This window comes from Mus musculus, chromosome 1 (assembly GCF_000001635.26).
Source record: "Mus musculus strain C57BL/6J chromosome 1, GRCm38.p6 C57BL/6J".
Classification (NCBI taxonomy): Eukaryota; Metazoa; Chordata; class Mammalia; order Rodentia; family Muridae; genus Mus; species Mus musculus.
Window position 1 is genome coordinate 43,816,848 of NC_000067.6, and position 24,657 is coordinate 43,841,504.

Consider the following 24,657-nt stretch of genomic DNA (forward strand, 5'->3'; position numbering starts at 1 on the left):
TTATAACATTAAAAGCTTACACACCTACCTCAGGACCATTGGGATGGCTGCCATAACAAAAGAATGAGCTATGGGTTGGTTGTCTATCTCAGTGGTGGGAAGAATACAATACATCTGCTGTGGGGGAAAAAAAACAAAAAAAAACGACGGTTCCTTAAAAATTCAAAACACAGTATGACCTGGACTAGAGAGATGGCTCAGGAGGTAAAAGTGCTTGCCACACACACTCCCAGGAAGCCACTTTAAAAAGGCTGGGAGGGTGGCACACAGCTGTAATCCCAGCGCTGGGCAGAAGCCTTGACAAAGCTCAAGGCCAGTTAGCCTGAAGTACACAGCACAGCAACAGAAACAACAAGAGGACTTTAAAACAAGCTAGAAAGAAGACTGACTCCCCAAAAGTTATCCTCTGACCTTCATACACATACCAGATTGTGTACACAATCACCAAAATAAGTAAAATTGTATTAAAAGAAAAAAGAATTACATGGAGGAGTGGGAAGTAAGCATGATCAAATACATTGCATGCGTTATGAAATCTCAAATAATTAATAAAAACAAATTGAAAGCAAGTATGCTCTTGCAGCATCATATTCCACAGTTTAAAAGTGGAAGCAACCTGCGTATTTGTGATCTGATGAATGAATAAACAGAATATGATAAATAAACACAGTGGAATATCACTTAGACTTAAGAAGGAAATTCTAATGCTACAATGTGGATGAACTTAAGTAAATATGCCAGGCAAAGATACACACACATTCATACACACACTGTGTGAATACATGGAAAGGAAGCTCTTTCTATGATCATATTCACATGATAAAAAGCACAACTTCCTGAAGCTGGAGAGAGGGCTGTGGGGGCTGGGGGGGGGGGGGGGTATTAAACAGGTTTGCAGCATAAGTTAGGGAACATAAAAATGTCCTGAGGACTGGATATAAAATCATGTGAAAATATATAGCATTGCTGAACCATATATTTAGAAATACTTAAAACCTAGGCTGGACCAGATCCTAAAAGATAAAAGCACAGCTATAGTGGTAAGTTTTATGTTATGTAGTATATTTTCTCATCTTTTTAAAACAATCCTACCTAAAAGTTAAAAAATGTCATAGGAATTTTTTGGTCCCTACATGATGCAACACAGTCACTGCCAGTCTAGGCCAGAGCAAAATATATAACTGCTGTATGCCTCAGTTTCCCCATCAGTAAAATAGAGTACAGCCCCAATCCAACTCCTCACTTTAAGACACCCAGGTGACTCAGTGGGCTGTCACTCCTTCTCCAGAACCCATTACTGCAGCTATAGGGGTAAAGAACACAGCAGGGCGGCAGAGAATGCCTCACTGGGGTGCAGGGAGATATTGTACCATATGAAGAACCTGAGACAGCCACTGTGGCTTTTTAAGTAATTAAGGTGCACTGGAGTAAAGAGAACAGGGAATTAGAAGTAAACTATACAATCACAAAGGAAACTAAGAGAAAGAAGAAGATCCCAACTTGGCAGAGTCTCCTTCAGAGAATCCTTTACAGTTAGTTCATGGTCTTCCCACAAGACCTGCCTATCATTAGCTCCAATGGGCATCTCGTGTATCGGATTAAAGCTGAGCCACCTCTATACCTATGCCTGCTGCTGCTGACGTAACCTAGCTGCCTTCTCCCTTCTTTAAAACAAAGACAAAAATGAAACCCCACCACCTACAGTATTTATGTCAATGAGAATAGTCATGTTCTGTTTCCAGTTTCTGAAGATGCTATAAAAATGCTCAAAGATACTAAAAATTCCACTGCAAGATCTCAACACCCGGACAAAACTGTTCTTCTTTTCTAGCACATTCAGATTCCCTTTGAAAAAAGGCTGTTTGAAGAAGCTGAATGTTTTCAGTTGTTGTTCTATTTTACTTATTTATTTTGGTTAAAAAACTCAAAATAGCTAAACGAGTAAGGTGAAGGTCAATAAATCTGAAAGTCCGTCTATGCAGAGCTTCCCCTTCTGGCCTGCAAATCCCTTCATGTGAAACCCACCCCAGCAAAGCCTTGGTTTCTGTGTTACTCATCAATAAAAGCCTTCAGTTCTTTAAACATATTGGCCTTTTCTGCACAATAGGTTTTAAGTATTTATTTATCCCTGGAAAACATAGAGCATAGACATTTCATTTTGTAAGGGAAATAGCAAGGGTTATCCTGAAGGACAAATGAAATCAGTTTCCAAAAAGAGACAGTCCTAAATGACTGCTCTTGCCTGCCCTTGACGCTCAAGTCTACTCTCACAGGTGTCCTTTAAACCATCACATTTGCAGAATATAAAGACATTTCTTAAAAGGCAAAGGTGTGTTCAGTGCACACAGAGAATCTGGTAACTTGTCTCAATAACTAGAAGCTTACTCATCAGAGCCCTGTGTGACTTCACAACCAACATTCCTGGATTTATGAGTCAGCTCAGGCAGCTGTGACCAAGTTCCACAGACTTTATGACTTATAAACAACTTAACTGTGTTTCATACAGGTCAGAGGCTAAGAACCATGAGGATAAACGGGCTTTTGTCTTATGAGAGTTCACAGATCATGGATAGCATGTTCTTAACATATAGTTACATGGTAGACTTGCAAATCAGCTCTCTGGGAAATCAATATTCATGAGACATCCAATGCTATGACCCAATCACTTCCCAGGGCTCCACTTTCTTATTTGAATTCCAGTCCATATCAGTCCACAGCTATGGCCTGTAGTGCCGGGGCTAAAACCCTCCAGTAGGTCTACCACTACTACCAGCAGTACCCACAAGCGGAAACATTCAAGACAGAGAGGCCAATATGAGGTTCTTGACCAAGCCCACTGATCTTCCATGTGCTACCTTTGTGGACCCCAGAACTGAGACTCATGTCCTGGCTAGTATCCAAATGTCCATCATCTGAAGGTTGCCCTTGAACTGAGAATGCACTGTTTCTCTGAGGCACTTGGCACTCTATCTTAACCAAGTTCTAAAGAACGACATGAGAAATAGGAACTATTGATAAAACCCTGCTTCTGATATCAAATGCATGGACTTTTTCTACTCCAGGAAACCACTCACCAACTCTCTAAATGCTAACCTGGATTCCCAACAAAAGAATTTATTCTGCCACCAGGACCTCACAGGCAAAGGGCTTTAGACTATGGAGCTGTTCTCATCTGAAAAACCTTCTTCGATCTGAGGCTTTCTGTACATCAGACTAACTGCAAACCAAGAGTTCCTGAGAAAACATTCCTGTCACTCAGAATTTTCCAAGGGTTTATTTAGGACAACTGTGCTGAGACTCCAGAACAAAAACAAATATATCCTTGTATTCTATCACACCAAGCTTGAGACACTGTCATTTACAACACAAAGGGCGGTTAACACCCCAATAGAGAGACTCTCAACAAATGAGAGGAAAGTGTATTAAAAACTCAACGGAAAAGGCATATCAACAGATTTCAAACATCTGAAACAAAAAAAGTACGGATTAAAACTATGAGGAATAGTGTTAGGTGGTGTCTTAATTAGGTGTTCTATTGCTGGGAAAAGACAACATGACAAAGGCAACTTATAAAAGGAATCATTTAATTGTAAACTTATAGTTTCGAAGGACGAATCCACAATCATTGTAGGGAGCATGACAGCAGCCAGGCAAACATGTCCCTGAAGCAGTAGCTGTTGAGCACTTACATCTGATCCACAAATTAGAGAGCAAGAGACTGGGAACAGCTTAGGCTTTTGAAACCTCAAAGCCCACCACCAGTCCAACAAGGCCACACCTTCTAACCCTTCCCCCAAGCAATTCCACCACCTATATGGGAGCCACTCCCATTCAAACCACCAAAGGTAGCTAGCTAGCTAGGCAGCACTCACAGAACAATCCCTGAAGCCAAGAGAAGAAAGTTTAAGCCCCATCTCTGGCTCTAGATAGAGACTTGTCCTTCTAAACATCTCCAAATTATACATTACAAAGACACTGTGGCTTGCTTAAGAGTTAATTCAAATGGGCCTGTCAATCACCTGGCCAGAAGACCACCCCTTCACCCTTCAGGAAAGGTGACAACAATAACTCACCCTTTAACGAGATGTATGTATATGTATATCCCAGAGTCCTTCCCTCCAAGCAGGTGCTTACGCAACCTTACAGCTAAGCCCTCTAAGCTTGTTGGAGTTCTAACTCAAGTGTAGCCTGTTTTCTCCCCCTGATTTCGGGATACTGGTCAAAACCGGGACACTCTGGGCCTTTTTATTATCTCTGAAGAATCTGCCTCTGCCTCCTCACTCTCCTCAAGCTGCTTCATTACTAAGCCTGCCTACTTTCTGCAGTCTAACTCATAAACTGTAACATCTTTCTCCCCCAGATCCTAATCACCTGAAGATCCTGTTCACTCATTCTCTAAAGAAACCCCAGCTCCACAGTGCAATTATGTACAGCCTCCACCACTGAGCTTCTCCCTACTTTCATGACTTTCTCTTTTCCTCTTCTCTAGTCCCCTCTTCCCAGTTGCTGTGAGGATTTATAGCTTGCCTGCCTTGTTGTTTTCCTCTCTCTAATAAAATGGTCCAGTCGGGCAGTGGTGGCGCACGCCTTTAATCCCAGCACTTGGGAGGCAGAGGCAGGTGGATTTCTGAGTTTGAGGCCAGCCTGGTCTACAAAGTGAGTTCCAGGACAGCCAGGGCTATACAGAGAAACCCTGTCTCAAAAAAAAAAAAAAAAAAAAAAGTCCTTGAACTTCTTTTTGAGTCTATGTTAAGTACTTTTATCAGTGAATCTAAAAGCCTACAAAAGGAAACTATGATTCCCATTTTCACACTTGCATTTAAAAAAAAATGCAAATATGCCCCTGAAGTTAGGGCAAGTCTCACAGAGCTGGGGGAAGCCTGTACAGAAGTCTATCAGCTGCAGCAGCATTTGGAACCCTACCCTCTCTGCTAGGATACAAATAGAGTACTGTTCAGAGGATTACTACACATCAATAAAAACAGGTGGCCTCCACAAATCCTCAAACATCTTTTTATTACCCTCTCTCATCTTAACAGGATGGCAGAAGACATTTCTCTTGCTCTAAAGCCAACTAAATTTTGGCAACAGCAGTCACTTACTGGAAACTAAAACACAGAGTAAGAGAAAAGGGAAGGACACAAAGTTTGTTCCAGGAAGATAACAGTAAGTGCAGAAGGATTAACTAAATTAGAAAATCACCACCTGCAAACCTCCCATGTAAACAGTAGACCAGGCAGGAGAACCAGATACTTGCCGCCTCAAGAATCACCTTACAGTGATGTTTGGGACATGCACTTGTAAGTGAAGTCATGTGACAGCTAGCCCTTCCAACAGATCACCAACAGAAGAACCAACTCAACACTACTTGTCCCCTGATAGATATCAGTTAGCAAGCATTAATTTGGAAAACCGTTTTTGGTGCTAGACAACCACTATGCCACTGAGCTATATTCTCAGTCCATAATAGAATGTATAGCCAAATTTAATAACAACAACGAAGCAATCAGATTCAAAATTGAAGTGTTGTATAGGACAAATGATGTGGGCTTTAAATTTCAGAAATGGCAAATGTTATAAGAAATACTTGTGTGCACGCGCATGAGCGTATGAGTGAGTGTGTGTGAGTGTGTGTGTGTGTGTGTGTGTGTGTGTGTGCGTGTATAAGATCATTCCAGAAATTTATGAGACACAGCAACCAAATGAAATGCAGAGGATCCACAGACTTGCTGGCCAGCCAGCCTAGCACATCAGTGAGAGGCCAGTCTCAAAGACAAGATGGAGTGGAACTGAAATGCTCCATCACCTTAGCCATGCCTAATTGCCAAACCAGATGAAGAGAAACCCAGAGGAACAACTTAGCTTACGTTCACATAAGAACACTGTCCCAAAGGTGAGGCTCAGCATGCCCGCCTCGTCCCTGGCAAGCTGTGGGCGTGGCCACTACTCAAGCCCATCAAGCAGAGAGGGCACGAGGTAGACCTTGACATTTTCCAGAAACACTAGAACTGGCTGCACACTTCTCAAACAATACTAGAAGCTGGGAAGGAATAGGAAATGCTTTCAAATCCTTGAAATAAAAAAATTCTTTTCTTTTACCTTTACTCAGTCTCTAAAGTGTCAAAGTACCTGATTAGAGGCAGAGCCAAGCAGATGGGAACATTGAGGCTGGCAGCCTTTTCCCATCCACACTTCCGGAAAGTGCCAATACAAGGATGCCTAATACTGACAGTCTAGACAAAAACAACTGGGAAAAAAAAAAAAAAAAAGTAAAATCAGATCTTACACGGAGAGAGAAAGTACATTTAAAAGGGCAGGAGAGATAGCCAAGAGCAAAACCACAGGACATGGCTCTCCAGCAGCATTCAGTCACACACACAAACACCAAATGATCAAATACACTGTGGACATGCGGATAGGGTGAGCAAGTACATGGTGGAGGGAAAAGAAAGCAAACACCCGATCATTTTCCAAAGAATGAAGTCATGAATTTCAGCTTCATCTGAAACAATCAAGAAGCATAAAATACAGAAGTATAATAAGACCAAAACCATAAAAATTATGAGCCAGAAGTAGGGTGTCTATTGCTAAGTGCAGGAGGATGACAGCAGATGAGGCTGTTGACTAACACACCTTGCAGAGATTATCTGACTACAAGCCTTGCAAAAACTTATCAGATCTTTTTCAATTCTATCCAGGCCAAAAACCAAAAGCACTATGGGCAAGCATTCTGAACCTGTGCCAGCTACATGGAAGGTTGCAGTGAATTTCAATTCATTCCCTTAGGGAGTTACGGGGCTCTTTCAATGTGCACTGCCTTAAGAACTACATGGCCTGATGCAAAGGCTAGGAAAAGAATTAAAGTGCAATGCTAAGTCAGCCTAGGGTGACATACATGAACTACCCTGACACATAAGCTGCATGAGAGCAAGGACAACACATCTACTACAGCAAGAGCGAAGGCTGGGAAAAGATGACGACGCAGACAACTTGAGCTCTGCTGGAAGAAAAAAAACAGTTATAGAAAGCAGACTAAAGATGATGGTGTTATAATTGGGAGTATTTGTATATTGTTACACAGAGGTAACATCAAGTTCTATTTTAACAGAAGGATAGGATTATTAGTAAGGAGAAACAGAGATTAGAAAAACGCAGGCATATCAGAACTAGATAATAAAACTTCACTGCTAAAGACAACATGCTTTGGCTGCAGAACATAGAGAAATCAAGCTGGAAATGATGTGAAGCCATCCCCCCACCATTCCCTGATGGCACATGCCTTTAATCCCAGCACTTGGGAGGCAGAGGCAGGTGGATTTCTGAGTTCGTAGGCCAGCCTGGTCTACAGTGTGAGTTCCAGGACAGCCAGGGCTATACAGAGAAACCCTGTCTCACAAAAAAAAAAAAAAAAAAAAAAAAAAAAAACACCAAAAACGAAACCATCCTCCCTGTTAACTACATTTCATAGTGGCAAAGGGTGTTACACAGGCTCATAGATGGTATCCTTGCAAGAAACCCTCATGCTATAATACCAACCTTCCATGTAAGATGTGTCAGTGTTGCAAGGTCACAAAACTTATAGAGAGCAACCCAACTGCCCTGGATTGGTTTGAAGCCTGCCCCACAAGACTGGATTCAGACCTAGTGCTATAAACTTGGTTAAAAGGCCATGGCTCAGAAGCAGGCTCCTAATACTGTGTGTGGTACTGCTCTGCTAAGAAAGCACGTTGTCCAATTGCTTCTAAATATGTATGCTCAGACCCACAGGTTAGTGTTGCCCTCGACCTTGGCCAGAGTAGCTTCTCTCTGGCTCAGCAGTTAAGAGCACTGACTGCTCTTCTAGGGGTCCTGAGTTCAATTCCCAGCAACCACATGGTGGCTCACAACCATCTGTAATGGGATCTGATGCCCTCTTCTGGTGTGCCTGAAAGGTGCAACAGTGTACTCACATATATAAATAAATCTTAAAAAAAAAAAAAAAAAAAAAGATCTGTCACTGTGCAGACAATCAGTCCCTCCAAGTGCTCAGCTCTAAACAAGTCTCTATCATCAGGCAATATATTAGAGAACAGGAGGCCAACCAAAGGGCTGAAGGGTGGGGAGGAGCACTGTGAAACACTGTCTTTAGGAAACAACACAACCACTGTAACCATGAACTCCCTGCAGCTGCAGTTACCTACGCAAGATCAAGTCAACAAGATGGGTCAGCATTGAATGAACTCAGTGGGTTACTAACAACAAAAAAGAAGGGGCTTGGGGTATCTAGAGGAGAGGAAAGGGTGAGTTGGGGTGTATATGAAACATTGTTTACATGTGAATTTGTCAAATAATAAAAGGTATTTTATTTAAAGAGAAATCACAGGTGCCACCAGACTACATTTCCAGCATCCTATTATGACCAATCAGCAGCTCTGTAACATTTTCGTGGCAAAGCAGCTCAGACTTACTGCTACCTCTCATTACTAATATTGTCTCCAACCAGCCTTTAAATCCTCACAGTATACTCAACACCCATTCTCTGAGCTGCCTGCTCTAGTCCTTGCCTGCCTGGGTAGCATCATTGTTGTGCTGCGATCTGACACTCCCAGAACACTGCTCTTCCATGCATTACTAGACTACTACTATTTGATCTTCAGTGCCAAAGGACCTCCGCAAGTGCTGCTCTTTCTGGAGCATTCTCTCCTGTTAACCCCTACATATCCTTCATTCTCAGCTCACATCCTGGCTTCTCAGGGAATCCAACACACTTGATTTCTAACCCATCCCCTCCCACCACATCAGTTTGTAAACTTAACCTTTTTTTGACATGAGTACTGGACTCAGGACCTTCTCTTTCCAAGCAAATGGTTCTCAAAGCGCTGTCTCCCTCAGAAGGACTTCTGGGTTGCTGAGACTCTGAAGCCACCCCAGACTACAGAGTGAAACAAATATAAATAAAAGACAAACAAGAAACTACTCGATAAACCAAGCTATTGAAAATGGAAATTATCAGGCCACATCCCAGAACCGCTGAACACAGAACAAACTGTTTTAAAACCCTACTGGATGACTCTGATGCACTCAAGAGTGTGCTGAACTACTGGGTCTATGTTCTGTACCATCAAGGCAAAACCCTGATGTTTCTGCACTTCATGCTGTGCCCTGTTACCACTGTCTACAACTGACAATGTTAACAACTGAGAGAAACATGATGGTCAAATGAAAACTCTTGCTATAGCTTCATAAATTCCCTATTATCAATTCTAAACACCTATGCCTCACTTCGGTATCCCTCCCTAAGTAAATCAGCCCTGAAATTGCTATCCAGAGACCTGACTTCTAGACCCAGATCACTGCCTTTCGGGCTGGAATGAATCTTGGCCCTCTAAGATTGATAAAGGTGCTAATCCCTCATGCTTTTAATTTTCTCACCCATAAAACACTATTACTATTCATATTTACCTGTATTACCCCTGGCAGGATAAGGATCATACCTATACATACAGTTAAGCACTCAGCTAACTTAGGCATTACTAATAAAACAGTAATAATTACTCAGCTGTAAGGGGTCTTTTTCTTGAATAATCATCTTCTTCAATACAGACCACACTTGAAGTTAATTCTTCCTTCCTTGCTGAAACCAATCAAATCTACCAAGCCACCCAGATCTAAAACTTCTCCTAGCAACCAGAAGCCTTTCCAGAGCTTCCTGGCTGCTGCTGCTGCTGCTGCTGCTGCTGCTGCTGCTGCTGCTCCTCCTCCTCCTGCTCCTCCTCCTCCTCCTCCTCCTCCTCCTCCTCCTCCTCCTCCTCCTCCTCCTCTTGCAACAGCTGAGCTGTAGCAGCCAGTCTGCATCCTACTAACACCATCATCCCATCAGTTGAACCCACGTTCCAAAGTACCTACTCACCTGGGAATCAGACCCTGGAAACTCAATCACTTAGCAGTTTTCATTCGAGTATGTTTGCCTGGGTGGCCAGGATTCAGAAGGAGCTCACTCACTCTGAGAGCTATTTTTAGCCCAATTTTGGTACTTGGTAAAGTAGTAATAGCTGTTATATCCAGTTGCACAGAGCAAAAACAAACAAACAAACACCAAAAAACTAGACTTTGCCTTCTCTGAGAAGCTGAGGGCCCCTCAAGATAAACAGGCTAAGGATCCAATTGACACCCGCCCCGCCTGCCCCCTATGCTGTGCCTCCTTCCGCGACACGCTGGAGGAGTACCTGGTGGCGCGGGAGGAGAGTGGGGAGCGGGGAGTGTGAGACAGGATATCAGAGCATGGCCACACAGGGCATCCACGGAGAATGGCAACACTCAGCTGCTGAGTAATTTTCCTGCGGAGCAAACAGTCGGAGCAGGGACCCTGCCAATAGCTATAATATTTTTATCCTACTTAACCAGCACCGTCCCCAAGGATGTCCCCGCGCCGCACTCTCCAGGTTCACCCTAACCCTAACCCTGGGTGCTGTGGACAGCACAGCACAGCGGTTCGGGTCAGTACGAGCTGGCGGGCGCTGCGAGGTTGGCCGAGTCCGCAGTGTCTACAGCTCGGGGAACGTGTCCACCGCGTCCCGGGCAAAGGCCCCAACACCGGCCACCGGTCCGACGCCGGGCCTACGCGGAAGCGGGCAGCAAGCAAAGCGGCCAGCGGCTCCACAGCACAAGTTCAGCCTCGTGGAAGCTGTGAACCGGTCCCCGGCCCTGAACAGCCTGCTGCTCGGCCGCAGCGCCCGCTCCCCGCCGCGCGGGAATGAATGGGCTCCCGCCCACCGCGCACGCACTCACAGGCGGCGTAGGCGAACAGCGCGATGCCGAGCAGAAGCTTCATCCTCCTGCGGTTGACTGAAGAGACAAGGCGCAACAGCCCCTTGCTCACCATGCCCGGGAACCGCTCGGGTCCGGGGCCTGCCGCGCCGGCCAGCCGCAGCACAATGCGCGGCGGCCCGAGCCCCGCCCCCGTGCACCAGCCCCACCCCCGCGCGCCCGGCTTCCTGCCGGCTAAACCACTGCGCTCGCGCGGCTGGGTCCCGGCCTCCGGCTCCGCCCACAGCCGTGCCCCGCCCTCATCCTCCTTTTCCCCGCAAGCGCAGTGTAATCCCTGAGTTTTCAGGATGGTGTCAATCAACCAGGGATGGGTGGGCACAGTGGGTGGCTCGGAGCGCGCATGCGCAGCCCAGTGTGCTTGCCCCCTTTTCGCTGCTGGGGTAGCGTTCGACGTTTGGCGCGGATCTCGGAAGTTCGCCTGCAACTTGCAGGGCGCTTGCGCGTTCTTAGTCCTACACGGCCGGCTGGGCTGTGGCCTCGCGCTGTTGGAGATGAAGAACTGGTTTGCTGTAATTGGTGTGTCTTGACAGTGAACAGTTGAGTTTCTATGAGTGCGGGGCTAGTAAGTTGCCTTCTTAGCTGTTCTTTTTGCAAGGCAGGAAAGTGATAAATCCCAAACGCGCCGGTGAATCGACAACACTTCTCTTCATTTTCTTTATTTTAAAGATGAAGGGTATATTATCATGAAGAGGTTGTTAATCGTTGGAATTTAGGACAAACCACACTGCAGTGGGAACAGCAGAAATGAGCAGGGATCATTTCTGGTACAAAGTGTATGGGAATAATTTCAGAACAACAGACACTTTGCCTGATCATAGTTACCAAAAGCGAGACAGAATGCTCTGGTTATGTCTTCTCCTTAAGCATAGCACAATGAGATCTGAGGTACTTTTCCTCTCAGATGTTTGAATATTAATGAGACTCAGTGTTGGCAGACAGTTTCACATTCATAACAACCCTGATAAAAGATAGAAACATGAGGGCTGCTTGAAGACCTATGAAGAAAGGGTTGCCATCTTCAGATTGTATGAGTGTACTGTAATGTTGGGATGTCTGCATGGTTAAGGAGGGAAGAACATAGACCGGAGACTGTGACTCTGGATTTTCATGTCTCCATCTGTAAGTCATTTCCAATTCAGGAATTTTCTGGTGAGTTTTAAGAACTAAAAACTATCCATTGAAAGGACAATTTAGAGCAAAAGCTCCACATCCTATCAAATAGGCAGACTCTTGTCAAAAGTAACTACATTAATAGTGTAGAACACAGAGGTTCCTAAAAGTGACCCATAAAACTTTGCTTTGAGCAATAGTGATAGGAAATGGTGAATTAATCAGTTGATTTTGGACTGTATCACCCAGTACTGTATTGTACCTGTCAAGCTATATCCTAAGGGAATGCATACAAAGAGTCTTCAGAAACACATGTTCTGCTAGGCCTTAGGGTATTTGATAGAATCAGAAAAGTCCTCTTTCCTTAAGATACCTTCCATCCATCTGTCAGGAAATTGTCATAATAAATGCATACCCTTTTGTCTGTAACATTGTACAGATCTATGGTGTATATCTTAAGTGCATCCAGGAAAGGAAATGGAGTTGAATGATATTCCCTGTGCACTAGGGGCTGTGGAGCTGGGTAGGTATATCTGCTCTGATGGGGTTTTCTGGAGTGCAACTGGATTATAATTACTACGAGAGCTCCAAAGAAGCAAGCTGCTGAAACATGAAAAACCTCCATAAAATAGTCTCTCTCCTCATGTTCTTCCCTGTTTGTCTCCATTGACAAAGACACATAGTCAAGGGCATAGACAGGGGAAGGAGATGGTACTGAACTGAGTCAAATGGAGGGAGGGAATCACCATACAACTATACAGCTTATAACATAGTAAGAAACATCAAGTCATATATAAAAGAGAGCATGTGGGAAGAACAGCAGATTGTTCATTTTAAGGTGATAATTTTGAAAGACAACATGTATGTGGACACATACAAGAGTAGGTACTTTACTATCATACTTCCTGTGCTTGCAGGTGACCAGCATAAGGCAAAGGAAGAGTTAATGATGTGGTGGCAGAATCTGCTTTAGAAGGTGGTGTGCAGATCCAGCTGGGTTGTGTGTGTGTGTGTGTGTGTGTGTGTGTGTTTGTGGATGGGGGGGGGGCGTTGCTTAATGTCAGTGGGAAATAACTAAAACATCTCAGCAGAATGAAACATAGAGTCTGGAGGGAGATAAAAGCAGAAGACTCCATGCAAGGATATCAATTTGTTCATATTAAAGCACAGAGGACCCAGTTTAATATGCAGGACTCAGCAGAAGCAGAGTAATTCAGCGAGACAGCAGCTCTAGAAAGCACAAGGTCTTACTTCATTCACATGCTAAAAGAAGCTATTCCTGAATCAACGTTGGCCTGCGGAAAATTTGCAATGAAAATGGGGAACGTCAAACAGCATCTTTTCAATAGCATATATAAATAATACTAAGATAAGGTAGCATTCCCTACATGGTCCTCAAGCATTGAAAAAATGCAACATAAGTACACAATGGACGGGTCAGAGAGAGAACTCAGGCAGTAAAAGTGTCTCTTGTACAAGCCCAAGGCCCTTACTTCAATCCAAGAACCCTTGTAGGGACAAAAGCAGCAGGCATCCTGGCCATGGTGCAGTAACCACAGAGTCTTCCAAATGATCAAAATGCTGAAAGGAAGTGGCCACTGAGAGCTCAACTGTAGGAGAGGCATCTGTGTTGGCCTCCTAAGCTGGGGAAATTCTCAGGGAAAAGAGGGGAAGAGCACACTTTCCATTCTAACTTGTTGAACTGTGCCAGCAACCCATGCCAAAGTCCATGACTTAGACACATAAAAGAAATAGAAAAATCTGATTTTAAAGGCATAGAAACCACCTTCTTTCTTTTCTTAATTGACTAATTTTTATTATAGTCAACACAATATGTATTTTATACCAATCATAAAAATGATGGACGTGTTATTAAATGAACATAGATAAAGTCTTTTTGTTTGTTTTGTTTTTAGTAGAGCTTTAAAATCTTGGCTCTTACTATGGTACAAACCCAAAATAAGAACAATTTTTAGTTATTGGAGCTCACTGTATTCAGGCTGTACTTCAGTGTCCCTCTCGTCAGCAAAGGATTTTACCTCCATAGTAGCTAAGCTAAGCTAAGAGTTGACAGTTCTGCTGCGCCAAGGAATGAATTGTAGGTATGATTGTTTGGATACAGATTTCCTGTTATGGTCAAAGCTATTTGACTTGAGTGACTGTCACATTCTCAACCTGCAGGGAACAGGTTACATTCATTTAAGAAATGGTGTGTGAATTAAGATGGTCTATCCAGGAAGTCGTTCATCAACTGTTTCAATGAAGAATGAAACCACTTTCAAAAGCATCATAACTTGTCCAGTACAAGAGATGCCAGTCCAGATACAGGACAGGTTCTTCAGAACACCAAACAGAAACCAAAAGACAGCTCTTCTATCATAGTATAACGAGAACACTAAATATGCAGAACAGAGAAATTGTATTGAAGCAGGAAGAAAGAAACATCAAGTCATATATATGGTCATATCAAGGAGAGCATATCAGAAGAACAGCAGATTAGTCAAGGATCCTTAAAAAGCCAGAAGGACTTGGAGTGGTGTTCTGGAAGAGAACATCTCCAAGCCAGACATCAATACTGTATCCAGTAAAGCTGTCACAGCTGAAGGAAAAACAAAAGCTTTCCATGCTAAAACAGACTACGGGAATTTATGACCACTCTAAAGAAGGTACTTGGAGGCATCTTTCAGACTAAAGGCAAAAGCAAACTCATCCAGAGGGCCACATAAAAAAGGTGGAAGTCACACCTTTAATTCAGAGGTAGGAGGATCTCTGTGACTTCAAGGGTAGCCTGGTGGTCTTCATAGCAAGATCCAGGCTAGCCAGGGCGGCATTGTGAGACCCTGTCTTAAAGAAAGGAAAGAAACAAACAAAAAACTATGCTAGAGTAAAAGAAAGGAAGGACAAATAAAACCACTACACAGTAACAAGAATCAGTACACACCTTTGAATTAAAACTCTGAATATTAGTAGTGTCAATTCCTCAAAGACACATATGTTGGATCAAAAAGCAAGAATTATCTATGTGTTGCCTCTGAGAAATACACCTCACCATGAAAGACAGGACGGGAGAAAAATTTCAATCAAATGGAACAAGAAAAGAAACTGATGTTCCTGTTCTATTATCTGGCAAAGTAGACTCAAACCAACACTAATGAGAAAAGGTGCTAAAAGCCACTTCATCCTAGTTAAGAAAACAGTCTAACAGGATCACATGAAACATGTATGTCTCAAACACAGGGGCAAACAATTTTATAAAGCACATACTTTTACATGTAAAGTCACAGATTAACCCCACACGGTAGTGGAGTGGCTTCAGTGTCCCCACATTCCCCAATTAACAGATTCCCCACCCTAAAAAACATTTGCATTAACAGACATCATAGATCAAACTGATTTAAAAGACATGTACAGAATATTATTTCCAAACACTGTAGACTTTTATCAGCAGTCCATAGAACATTCTCTAAAATGGAGCATCGATTAGGAAATGGAGTGAGCCTTAACAAACATAGGAACATTGAAATAATCCTTTGTGTTCTATCTTTTCACAATGGAACAGGGCTACCAATGAACAGCAAGAGAAACTTTAGGACATTTACAAACTCATGAAGATTAAACAACACAGCAATGAAAAGTGAATGAGACTTTGGAGAATCTAAGAAGAAATTTTAAATACTACTGGAATCAAATGAAAATGAAAAAAAAATAATAACCCCAAATCTATAGGCTACAATAAAAAATAGCCCCTAGGGTTTGTATCTCTAAGTGTCTACATTAGGAAAAAAAATAGATTTCTCAAAGAAATAACTTAATGATGCTGCAAAAAGTATACACCAAACTCCAAATAAATATATGGGAGACATTGCCAAGATCAGGGCAGAAATGATTGCATGCAAACAAGAATGCCAACAGGAAAACAATACAAATATTCTGTGAAAAAGGAAGTCAGTACTGTAAAAAGATGATGAAAATTGGCAAGACTTTAGTCAAACAAACCAAAAGGAGGGGGGGGGGCGGGGAGCATGAATTTGAGGTAGGAAATGTGAGGAGCTTGAGTGGGGAAAGGGAGAGGTGAAATGATATAAATACAGTATTCACATACAAAATTCTCAAAACAGTTAAATACAAAAACATCAAGGTGAAAAGACTCCAAATAAATAAACTGGAGGGTAAGGAGAGTTATTACTAAACACATTAGTGAAATTCAGAAAATTATTAGGTGTTACCTTAAAAATCATATATTCCAATGAATTGGAAAACCTTAAAGTAAAATACATAGATTTCTAAATATATATGACCTACCAAAAGTAAATCATAAAGATATAAAAAAAAGAGCAGCTTCGTTGAAAGCAATAAAAGTGAAGCAGTAATCAAATATCTACCAATTAAAAAAATTACCAGACCTTCAATGAAATACTAATACAAATGCTTCTCAAATTATTCTATTAAAAAGCAAAGCAAGGGTATCTTACCAAACTCTTTATGAAGCTAGTACTAGCCTGATACTAATACCAGATGAAAAACAAAATAAAAAACTACTGACCAATCTCCAATACATATATATATGCAAAATTTCTATAGAAAACTCAATTCAATAATATATCAAAAAAAATCACTCACCATGATCAAGCTGGTTTATTCTAGAGATGTAATGCTGGTTCGATACGTCAATCAATAAATTTTATAAATTTCACAAATAATCTCTTGGTTTTGATAGAATAAAAATCATATGGCATCTTGATAAACATGGAAGGCTTTTGACAAAACCAACATCAATCATGTCAAACACCCCAAAGAAACTCAGAATATAAGAAACATATCTCACCATAATAATATATAAGGCAAGAAACTCAGAATACAAGAAAAATATCTCACCATAATAATAAATAAGACAAGAAACATATCTCACCATAATAATATATATGGCAAGCCTATAACTGACATTATATTAAATTGAGAAAACAAGAATTTCCACTTTCCCGACTCTTATTCAAGATGGTACTGAAAATCTTAGCTAGAATAATATAAAGCAAATAAAAGAAATATAATACAGAAAGGAAGAAGTCAAAGTATCTCTATTTGCAGATAATATAATTCTATACATCAAAGACTCTAAAGACTCCACCAGGGGAGCCGGCGTATGACTTTAATCCCAGCACCTGGGAGGGAGAGGCAGGCGGATTTCTGAGTTTGAGGTCAGCCTGGTCTACAGAGTGAGTTCCAGGACAGCCAGGGCTACACAAAGAAACCCTGTCTTGAAAAACAAAAATAAATAAATAAATAAATACTCCACCAGGAAACCTAAAGAATGGATAAATACTTTCAAAAAAATGGCAGAACACAAAAATTACATATAAAAGTCGGTAGCCTTCTTATAAAACAATGAAAAATATACTTAGAAAAAAATTAGAGAAATAATCCCATTCATAACACTTTTTTAAAAATCCAAGCAAAAAAAAAACCTCTTGAATTAAACCTGACCAAGGAAGTAAAAGACCTCTATAATCAAAACTTTAAATACTGAAGAAATTAAACAAGACACAAGAATATGTAAAGAACTTGCATGCTCATGGGATGGCCACACATCCAAAATCAATCTATAAATTCAATGCAACCCCAAGAGAAATTAAGGGGGTTGGGGAATATTGTCAAAATACATTACATACATTCATGAAAACACTATAATAAAGCCCATTATTCTGTAGAATAAATATTTATTAAAGCATGTTTGAAAACTTTACTATATAGATCCAAGATGTTTTTAGAAGCACACAATCACACACACACACACACAAAATCACACACAATCACACACACACATGACAAAACTCCAAAACACCAGTCAGGTATATGATGTTCTGCCAGTAATACCAACTCTGGTGAGGTGGAGACAGGTGGAGCCCTGGAATTCATTGTCAAGACAGCCTAGCCTAAATTATTGATCTCAAGTGAGAGACTTGGCTTCAAAAACAAGGTGGATATTACCTGAGGGACAATACCCAAGGTCAGCATTTGGTCGAGAGATGCATACAAGCATACATGAGCACACACTGTATACAAATGGAAAATGATTCAGACTAAAAGCTGTGGCACATGCCAGAACATAGATGCCCCAAAGATTTTACACAAAAGAACCCAATTGCCAAGAGACAAATATTATATGGTTTTATTTGTACAAGGAGCCTAGAGACATCAAATTGGTAGCAATGGAAAGTAGCATGGTGGTTGCCAAGGGCTATGAGAGGGAAAAGTGAAGAGTTAGTATTTATTGAGTATAGAATTTCAGTTTGAAATGGTAAACGAATTCTGGTGATGGGTGGGAATTAAAATCCCACAATACTGTGAATGTACTTAATGCCACTCAACTATCAACTTATTAAAAAAATAAGATTATTAAAAAAATAAAAATGATAGCTTTAATATTACATATATTTTACAAGAATAATAAATAAAAGGTCTTCTCTCACCATAAAGTGATAGGGAAGGCTGGGCCCTGTATAGCTGCCACTCAGTAACAGCAATGTTAATCTACTTTGGTCAATTTCCTAACTGTTTCACTGCATTTACATAAATGTATCTTAAAAATAAAGTAACATTAACATGTCTACCAAGGTCTTTCTAAGGTATCTGTTGAAATCTCAAAGGACACTCCTTTGAGTGAGTTAATGCAATGGAGGCAACTGATGGCTCCGAAGTGCTGAGAAGGCAGAATCCTAGTGAAGCCTGAGTGCTCTGCACCACACTAACTCCCAGGCAGTACTTAGTTTACAGCACTAACTCCCAGGCACCACTTAGCTTACAGCACTAACTCCCAGGCAGTACTTAATTAGTTTACTTTCCTTAATATAACTCTACAGAGTAGAATTTTATGTCTATCTGTTTGGGTTGATTAACCACGTGTACTTTCACAAGAAGTCTAGCATTAGATGCTTCATTTGTCCTCAAATGTCTTTTTTTTTTTTTTTTTTTTTTTTTTAGGTATGTCGCTGAGGCTAGAGTGTGTGAAACTCCTGACTACACTGGTGGTGGCCTGCAACATGCAAAGATTTTTTTTTTCCTTCACTAAAGTTTGTGTCATCTTTGGCTGTGGAGAGATGTTTAAATTCATGCTGGCATAAGAAAATATGCTCAGTGCTTCTTTAGATATTTAGACTAACGTTTCATGTAACAAACATCAGTTTATTACTCCTAGAATGGTGAGCCACCTCAAGACAGGATAAGCAGTAAACAACACAACACTTAGCAATCACTATTGAGTGGCTCCGATTCCAGCTCTGAGCCCCAGACCAATGGAGTGCTAGACAGCATCCTCGAACCTAAATCTGTAAAACTGACTAAACAGCACATACCTTTCAGGATTTCTATAAAATTAGGGGTAGAATATGTAAAACTGTGCAGGCGCTGTCACCGAATGGACACTAAATAAACAGACATTAGTTACTGTCTCCCACATTGGTGTTAGTGTTATTAGAGAGCCTATGCAGGGTAGATGACAACAGTAAATACATTGTGTACACTTCACATCATTCAGAATTCACATCATTAGGAATAACGACAGCTTGAGACTAGGACAACTCTAGCAATTAGCATTTCAGGTTGACTTCAATGACATCCCTTTCACCTGGTCTTGCTAACTCTGAACTTTGCTAATATTCAACCCACCTTTTTATCTATTTTTAAAAACAAAAAATCATATAAAATGAAATAGTAAGGCAGGCTGACAACTGCTTTTTCTTTTTTTAATTATTTATTTATTTTTAGTATGTGCGTGGGAGTGTGGGGGCACCCTCAGAGACTAGAAGTGTCTGATCCCCTGGAGCTGGAGTTAGAAGCAGTTGTGAACCTTCCAATATGGGTGTTGGGAACCAGGCCTTGCTCCTCTTAGTCTGTGCTCTTAACCACTGAGTCATCTCTCCAGCTCCAGAACTGCTTCTCTTAGTGAAGAAAAGAATACCTGTTTTAGCCGGGCGTGGTGGCGCACACCTTTAATCCCAGCACTCGGGAGGCAGGCGGATTTCTGAGTTCAAGTTCAGCCTGGTCTACAAAGTGAGTTCCAGGACAGCCAAGGCTACACAGAGAAACCCTGTCTCAAAAAAAAAAAACAAAAAACAAACAAACAACCCAAATACCTGTTTTAAAATTGTATCACATTACCTGGTAAGGACTATCATAAACAACAGATGCTATTTTTAAAAGATACATGTTGAGATTTAGCAATTAAAAGCTAGAAAACATGCACAGTGCAACAGGTGTCCCTCTTTCTGTCCTCAGCCTTCTGTCAGATTTGCATCTGATGTAGTAATGGAGCCAACCCTTAGGTGGGATGTGCTCAAAGACTGGACACAATATTGCCCACCATATTTGCAGAACTAATACATGTTATCCCAAACTATTGTATATTCTTCAAGCCTATGACTTTCCCTAAATGAGTTTTACTGTTTGTCCTAATTTGTTTTCTATGATGTGGTGAATGTCATGATCAAAACCAACTTGATGGTTTTATTTATTCCCTCTCACAACTTATAGTCTAACATGAAGGGAAATCAGGGCAGTAACCCTGGCAAACAGGAACCGGGAAGAAGGAGTTACAGCAGAGACCATGGAAGAATGCTGTTTTCTTGCTTGCTCCCCATGGTTGGCTCAGCTTGTTTTTTTCATATGACTAAGGACTACCTACCCAGGGATCACATTGTCCACATTCCATTGGGCTTTCTCACATCAATAATTAATCAAGAAAATGCCCAACAGATTTGCCCACAGGCCAGTCTGATGGAGGCCTTTTCTCAATTAAGAAGTCCTCTATGAAGATGAGCCTCACTTGTGTAAGGTTAACAATAAAAACAAAACAAAACAAAAAAGCCCAACAACAAGAGAAAAACCCAACATGCTGTTTTCTGACATTTTCTGTACTTCACTTCCCCTAGAGAGAGTAGGGCCCAAAAGCTTCTGAATTATGTTGGGCTGTACTTAAGGACAGTAACGCATTTACATACTTTTCTCCCATTTAATTTATCTTAGACATTTTATTCCAGCAAACCTTCAGAGGGCAGAGGGAGAATTCCATTCAGCCCCATTATATTCTACCCTGCCCTGCTGCAATCAGCTCAGTGGCTTACCAATGGCAAAGTTTTAGTGCAGTTTTTTTTTTTCTTTTAAAGTTCAGAGGTACAGTGTTTCTAAACAAGAAGAACTTCACTAAGTCCATTATTAGATACCAAATAGCTTTGAGAATTATCTTTTAAACTGGTTTGATGTTTCTTTTTTTATAAAGAACATTTTTAAAGATGTATTTATTCATTTTATGTATGTGAGTACACTGTACACTGTCTTCAGACACACCAGAAGAGAGCATCGGATCCCATTACAGATGGTTGTGAGCCACCATGTGGTTTCTGGGAATTGAACTCAGGACCTCTGGAAGAGGTCTCCTAACTCCTAAGCTATCTCTCCATCCCTTGATAATACTTCTTAATGAATCTATCCTAAAATTACAGGGTAAAACAACAGTTGCTTTCAAAACTTAAACAATTGTGAAGCCATTCAATAACAACTAATATTCCAAACATGGTTTGTCAAGCTGCTTGTGCATGTCTCATGCTGCCATGTTTAAAAGAAGAAAAGATGTTTGTACTTCCATGAAAGTTGTAGTGGATACATTTTTTTTGAACTGAAGTTCTAATGATGACTGTTTTCATCAGACTTCAAGGCAAGGGAAAAGGAGACTTATAGCTTTCAAATTCTTTTTAATACTAACAACTAAGAGTTTTAGTTTAGAAATGGTTAACATATTTCAAGAAAAGACTCTGATGGGTTACAGTGAGTGTTCCCTAAGAAATGGTTAATCCCATTAAAGTCATAGGCTCATGGATTTATGTCAGCATTTTATAGTACCTATCTGCATAAAATATATTCTAGTGATAAAATGCATGTCATTATCAAGTAAGTATTTGCAATTGAGTCATGTTTTGACTTTAAAGTAAGCAAAATAATTAATAATTAAGAGTCCTGTTGTAACCAGGTGGTGATGGCTCATGTCTTTAATCCCAGTACTCCAGAAGCAGAGGCAGGTGGACCTCTCTGAGTTCAAGGCCACCATGCTCTACAAAACAAGTTCCAGGAAATCAAGGTTACACAGTAAAATCCTGTCTTGGAAAAAGGAAAATCCTGGTACAATAAAGTGTTTACTCAGGGACAGCAAGGTGGTTCAAGCTAAAGCCACTTGCCACCAATTCTAATGACCCGAGTTCAATTCCTGGGACACTGGAAAGAGAACTAACTTCCTCAAGTTGTCTTCTGGTCTCAACATGCACTTTTGAGGTTTACAGATACACATACACACACAGAGAGAGAAAGATAGATAGATAGATAGATAGATAGATAGATAGATAGATAGATAGATAGATAGAGAGAGAGAGAATCATCTTTCTTAGTCAATCATAAGGTTGAAGCTTATGATTTGAGCTCATTTTCCAGTCAATGGAAGCTTGTGGTTTGAACTTGTTTTCCAGTTGGCATGGCCACAGCCTTGAATAGGCCAAAACCAAAAGTCATGTACTGTAAAATGCTTGTAAGAGGCTCAACATTGACAGTAGGAATTATAAAAATACCTATAGCCAATACTCACATGAAAACTTAATATGAAACTGGAAACAAAAGTAGAAAAATTAATGTTATTGAATGAATACAGTATTGCATGTGCTTTATGATACAGTGTAGCTAAATCAATAACTACGTTTATTAATATTGTTGAGTTAAACATTGCATAATAAACTTTATGCATAATAACTTTAAAATATTTATTTACTTGTGTAAGTGGATGTACCTACTTGCACACATGCGAGAACAGTGCACATGCAGAGACAAGAGGAAAACATTCAGAAGTAGGTTTTCTCCTTCCACCACATCTATTCTGGAACTAAAACTCAGATCATCAACCCACTAAGACATTTCACTGGCCCTAAATAAATTCTTTAAATCTGTATTTATATCCCTCAAAGTTTCTATACTCAAGTTGACTAGAAATCAAAGCAAAAGATACTATCTTAGTTATTTTTCTGTAATTATAACCACATGCCACAGCTCGGTTAATTTTTCTTTTAAAGAAAATAGATTTGTTTGGCTCAGGACTGTGGAGACTGGGAGTTTCAAGAACACAGTATCTGATAAGGGCCCTCTTGCTACATCATAACATGATGAGGGCATCACCTAGTGAAACAGAGCAAATGTGGTAATGAGGTTTCTCTACTTATCCTTATGAAGCCATTTGTGACATCGTGGGGATTCTACTCATGATCATATCTAAACTCAAGTTACTGGGCAGGTATTGAAGTCACTGAACAAAAGCTCTGATTTTTAGCATACAGCAATAGATGTTTTATTGCGTTGAATAGAAGGAACCTTGCTTCATCAGATGACCTATGACAAACAGAAGTGGATCCCACCTTTCTTCCTGTGTTCTCCCTTGAAAAGTACTATTGTGCCTGTGAGTACCGGTACTTGCTGTACACAGAAGGGGAGAGGTTGGTCAGTTTTATGTTAGATGCTATTTAATGTACTTCCTGTACGTGGCCTCCCTACAGATATCTTCAGAAAGAAGTTAAAAATCAGAGAGTACTGAAGGTTATTATCTCTGGATTTTGCCTTCTTTTTTCTCTGGACAACTCTTGTCATAGAACAGGTTAGTTAAGAGACAAGATAGGAGGGCTCTTGGTGATCACTGTTTGACTCTTTGCCACCTCCCCAAACACTGACCCTGTGTGGGGGAGACGTACATGGGCCAGACTCATCTGTATTAATGAATCTTTCCCTAGATTCATATTATCACCTTGACATTTTCCATAAGGTGTAGTTACACAGTCAACATACAGTCCGTTCTCTGTATAAATGGGACTTTGGTTCCAGGTCCACTCATCAATATCACACCTAGGGATGGCAAGGTCTCCTATGTAAAATTGTGTAGTAATAGCATAGAACCCAAACACATCCTCCTTATACTGTAAATCAACTTAGATGTTTTACAATATTCAACATCAGTGTTGACTCTAAGAAAACACGTCGAATTATTAGGAAATCATGATAAGCAGATAGAAATCTGCATGTGTAGCACAGAAATAACATCTTTTAAATAGTCTCTTCTTCCTTCTCCTCTTCTCTCCTTCCACTTTTCCTCATATATATCCTTCTATATTTCCTTTTCCCTTCCGTTTCTTTTTTTTTTCCCATGAGAGCAATGATGTATTAAGATAGAATCTCACATGTAGCCCAGGGTAGTCTTGGATTGAAAATCCTCCTATCTCTATCTCTTGAAGGCTGAAATTATAGGTGTATATATCATGCCCAGGTTTTTCAAACTGAATCCATGGATGTGGAACCCTGAACTGTCTAGTCTTTGGGAAACTGCTAAGGTGATGACAATATTGAGGAGTAGACTCAGAGAGTACAGCCATGTCTCCACTTTTGTTAGCTCCTGGAAGGCTATTACTACAGGGATATGGAGTAAGCCTAGGCATTCATTCTAAAGCACTCTGTTTCACTTGAGACAAAAAAGAGGCAACAAAATGACCAGGAGGGACTAGAACTTAAAGCACAATAAAGGCCCTCTCAAGTCAGACAAGGACTCCAGGAGATGCTCTAACAGATTTAATGATCCTTGGCCAAAGAGGACCAAACCCATTGTGTTATGAGGTGTAAGAGAGGGTTCCAAGGTGCTTTCTTCTAACTTCAGATAGTGTTTATTTTATT

General features: G+C 40.8%; 1 protein-coding gene across 7 annotated transcripts in view; it reads right to left on the reverse strand.

The window, feature by feature from the left end:
• The window catches only part of Uxs1 (UDP-glucuronate decarboxylase 1), an 80,879-nt gene extending 69,887 nt beyond the window's left edge, over positions 1 to 10,992 (reverse strand). For 5 of the 7 annotated variants that reach the window (NR_160751.1, NR_160749.1, NR_160750.1 and 2 more), the window contains exon 1: positions 10,768 to 10,992. Coding sequence is in view for 2 of the 7 variants with exons in the window: in NM_026430.4 (NP_080706.1) it covers positions 10,768 to 10,861 (94 nt within the window). In the remaining 5 variants the exon portion in view is untranslated. Of the gene's footprint in view, positions 1 to 9,539; positions 9,738 to 10,767 lie in introns of those variants that run through there. The other 2 variants (NM_001368288.1, NM_001368289.1) reach the window with 2 other exon arrangements.
• Positions 10,993 to 24,657: the final 13,665 nt, after the last annotated feature.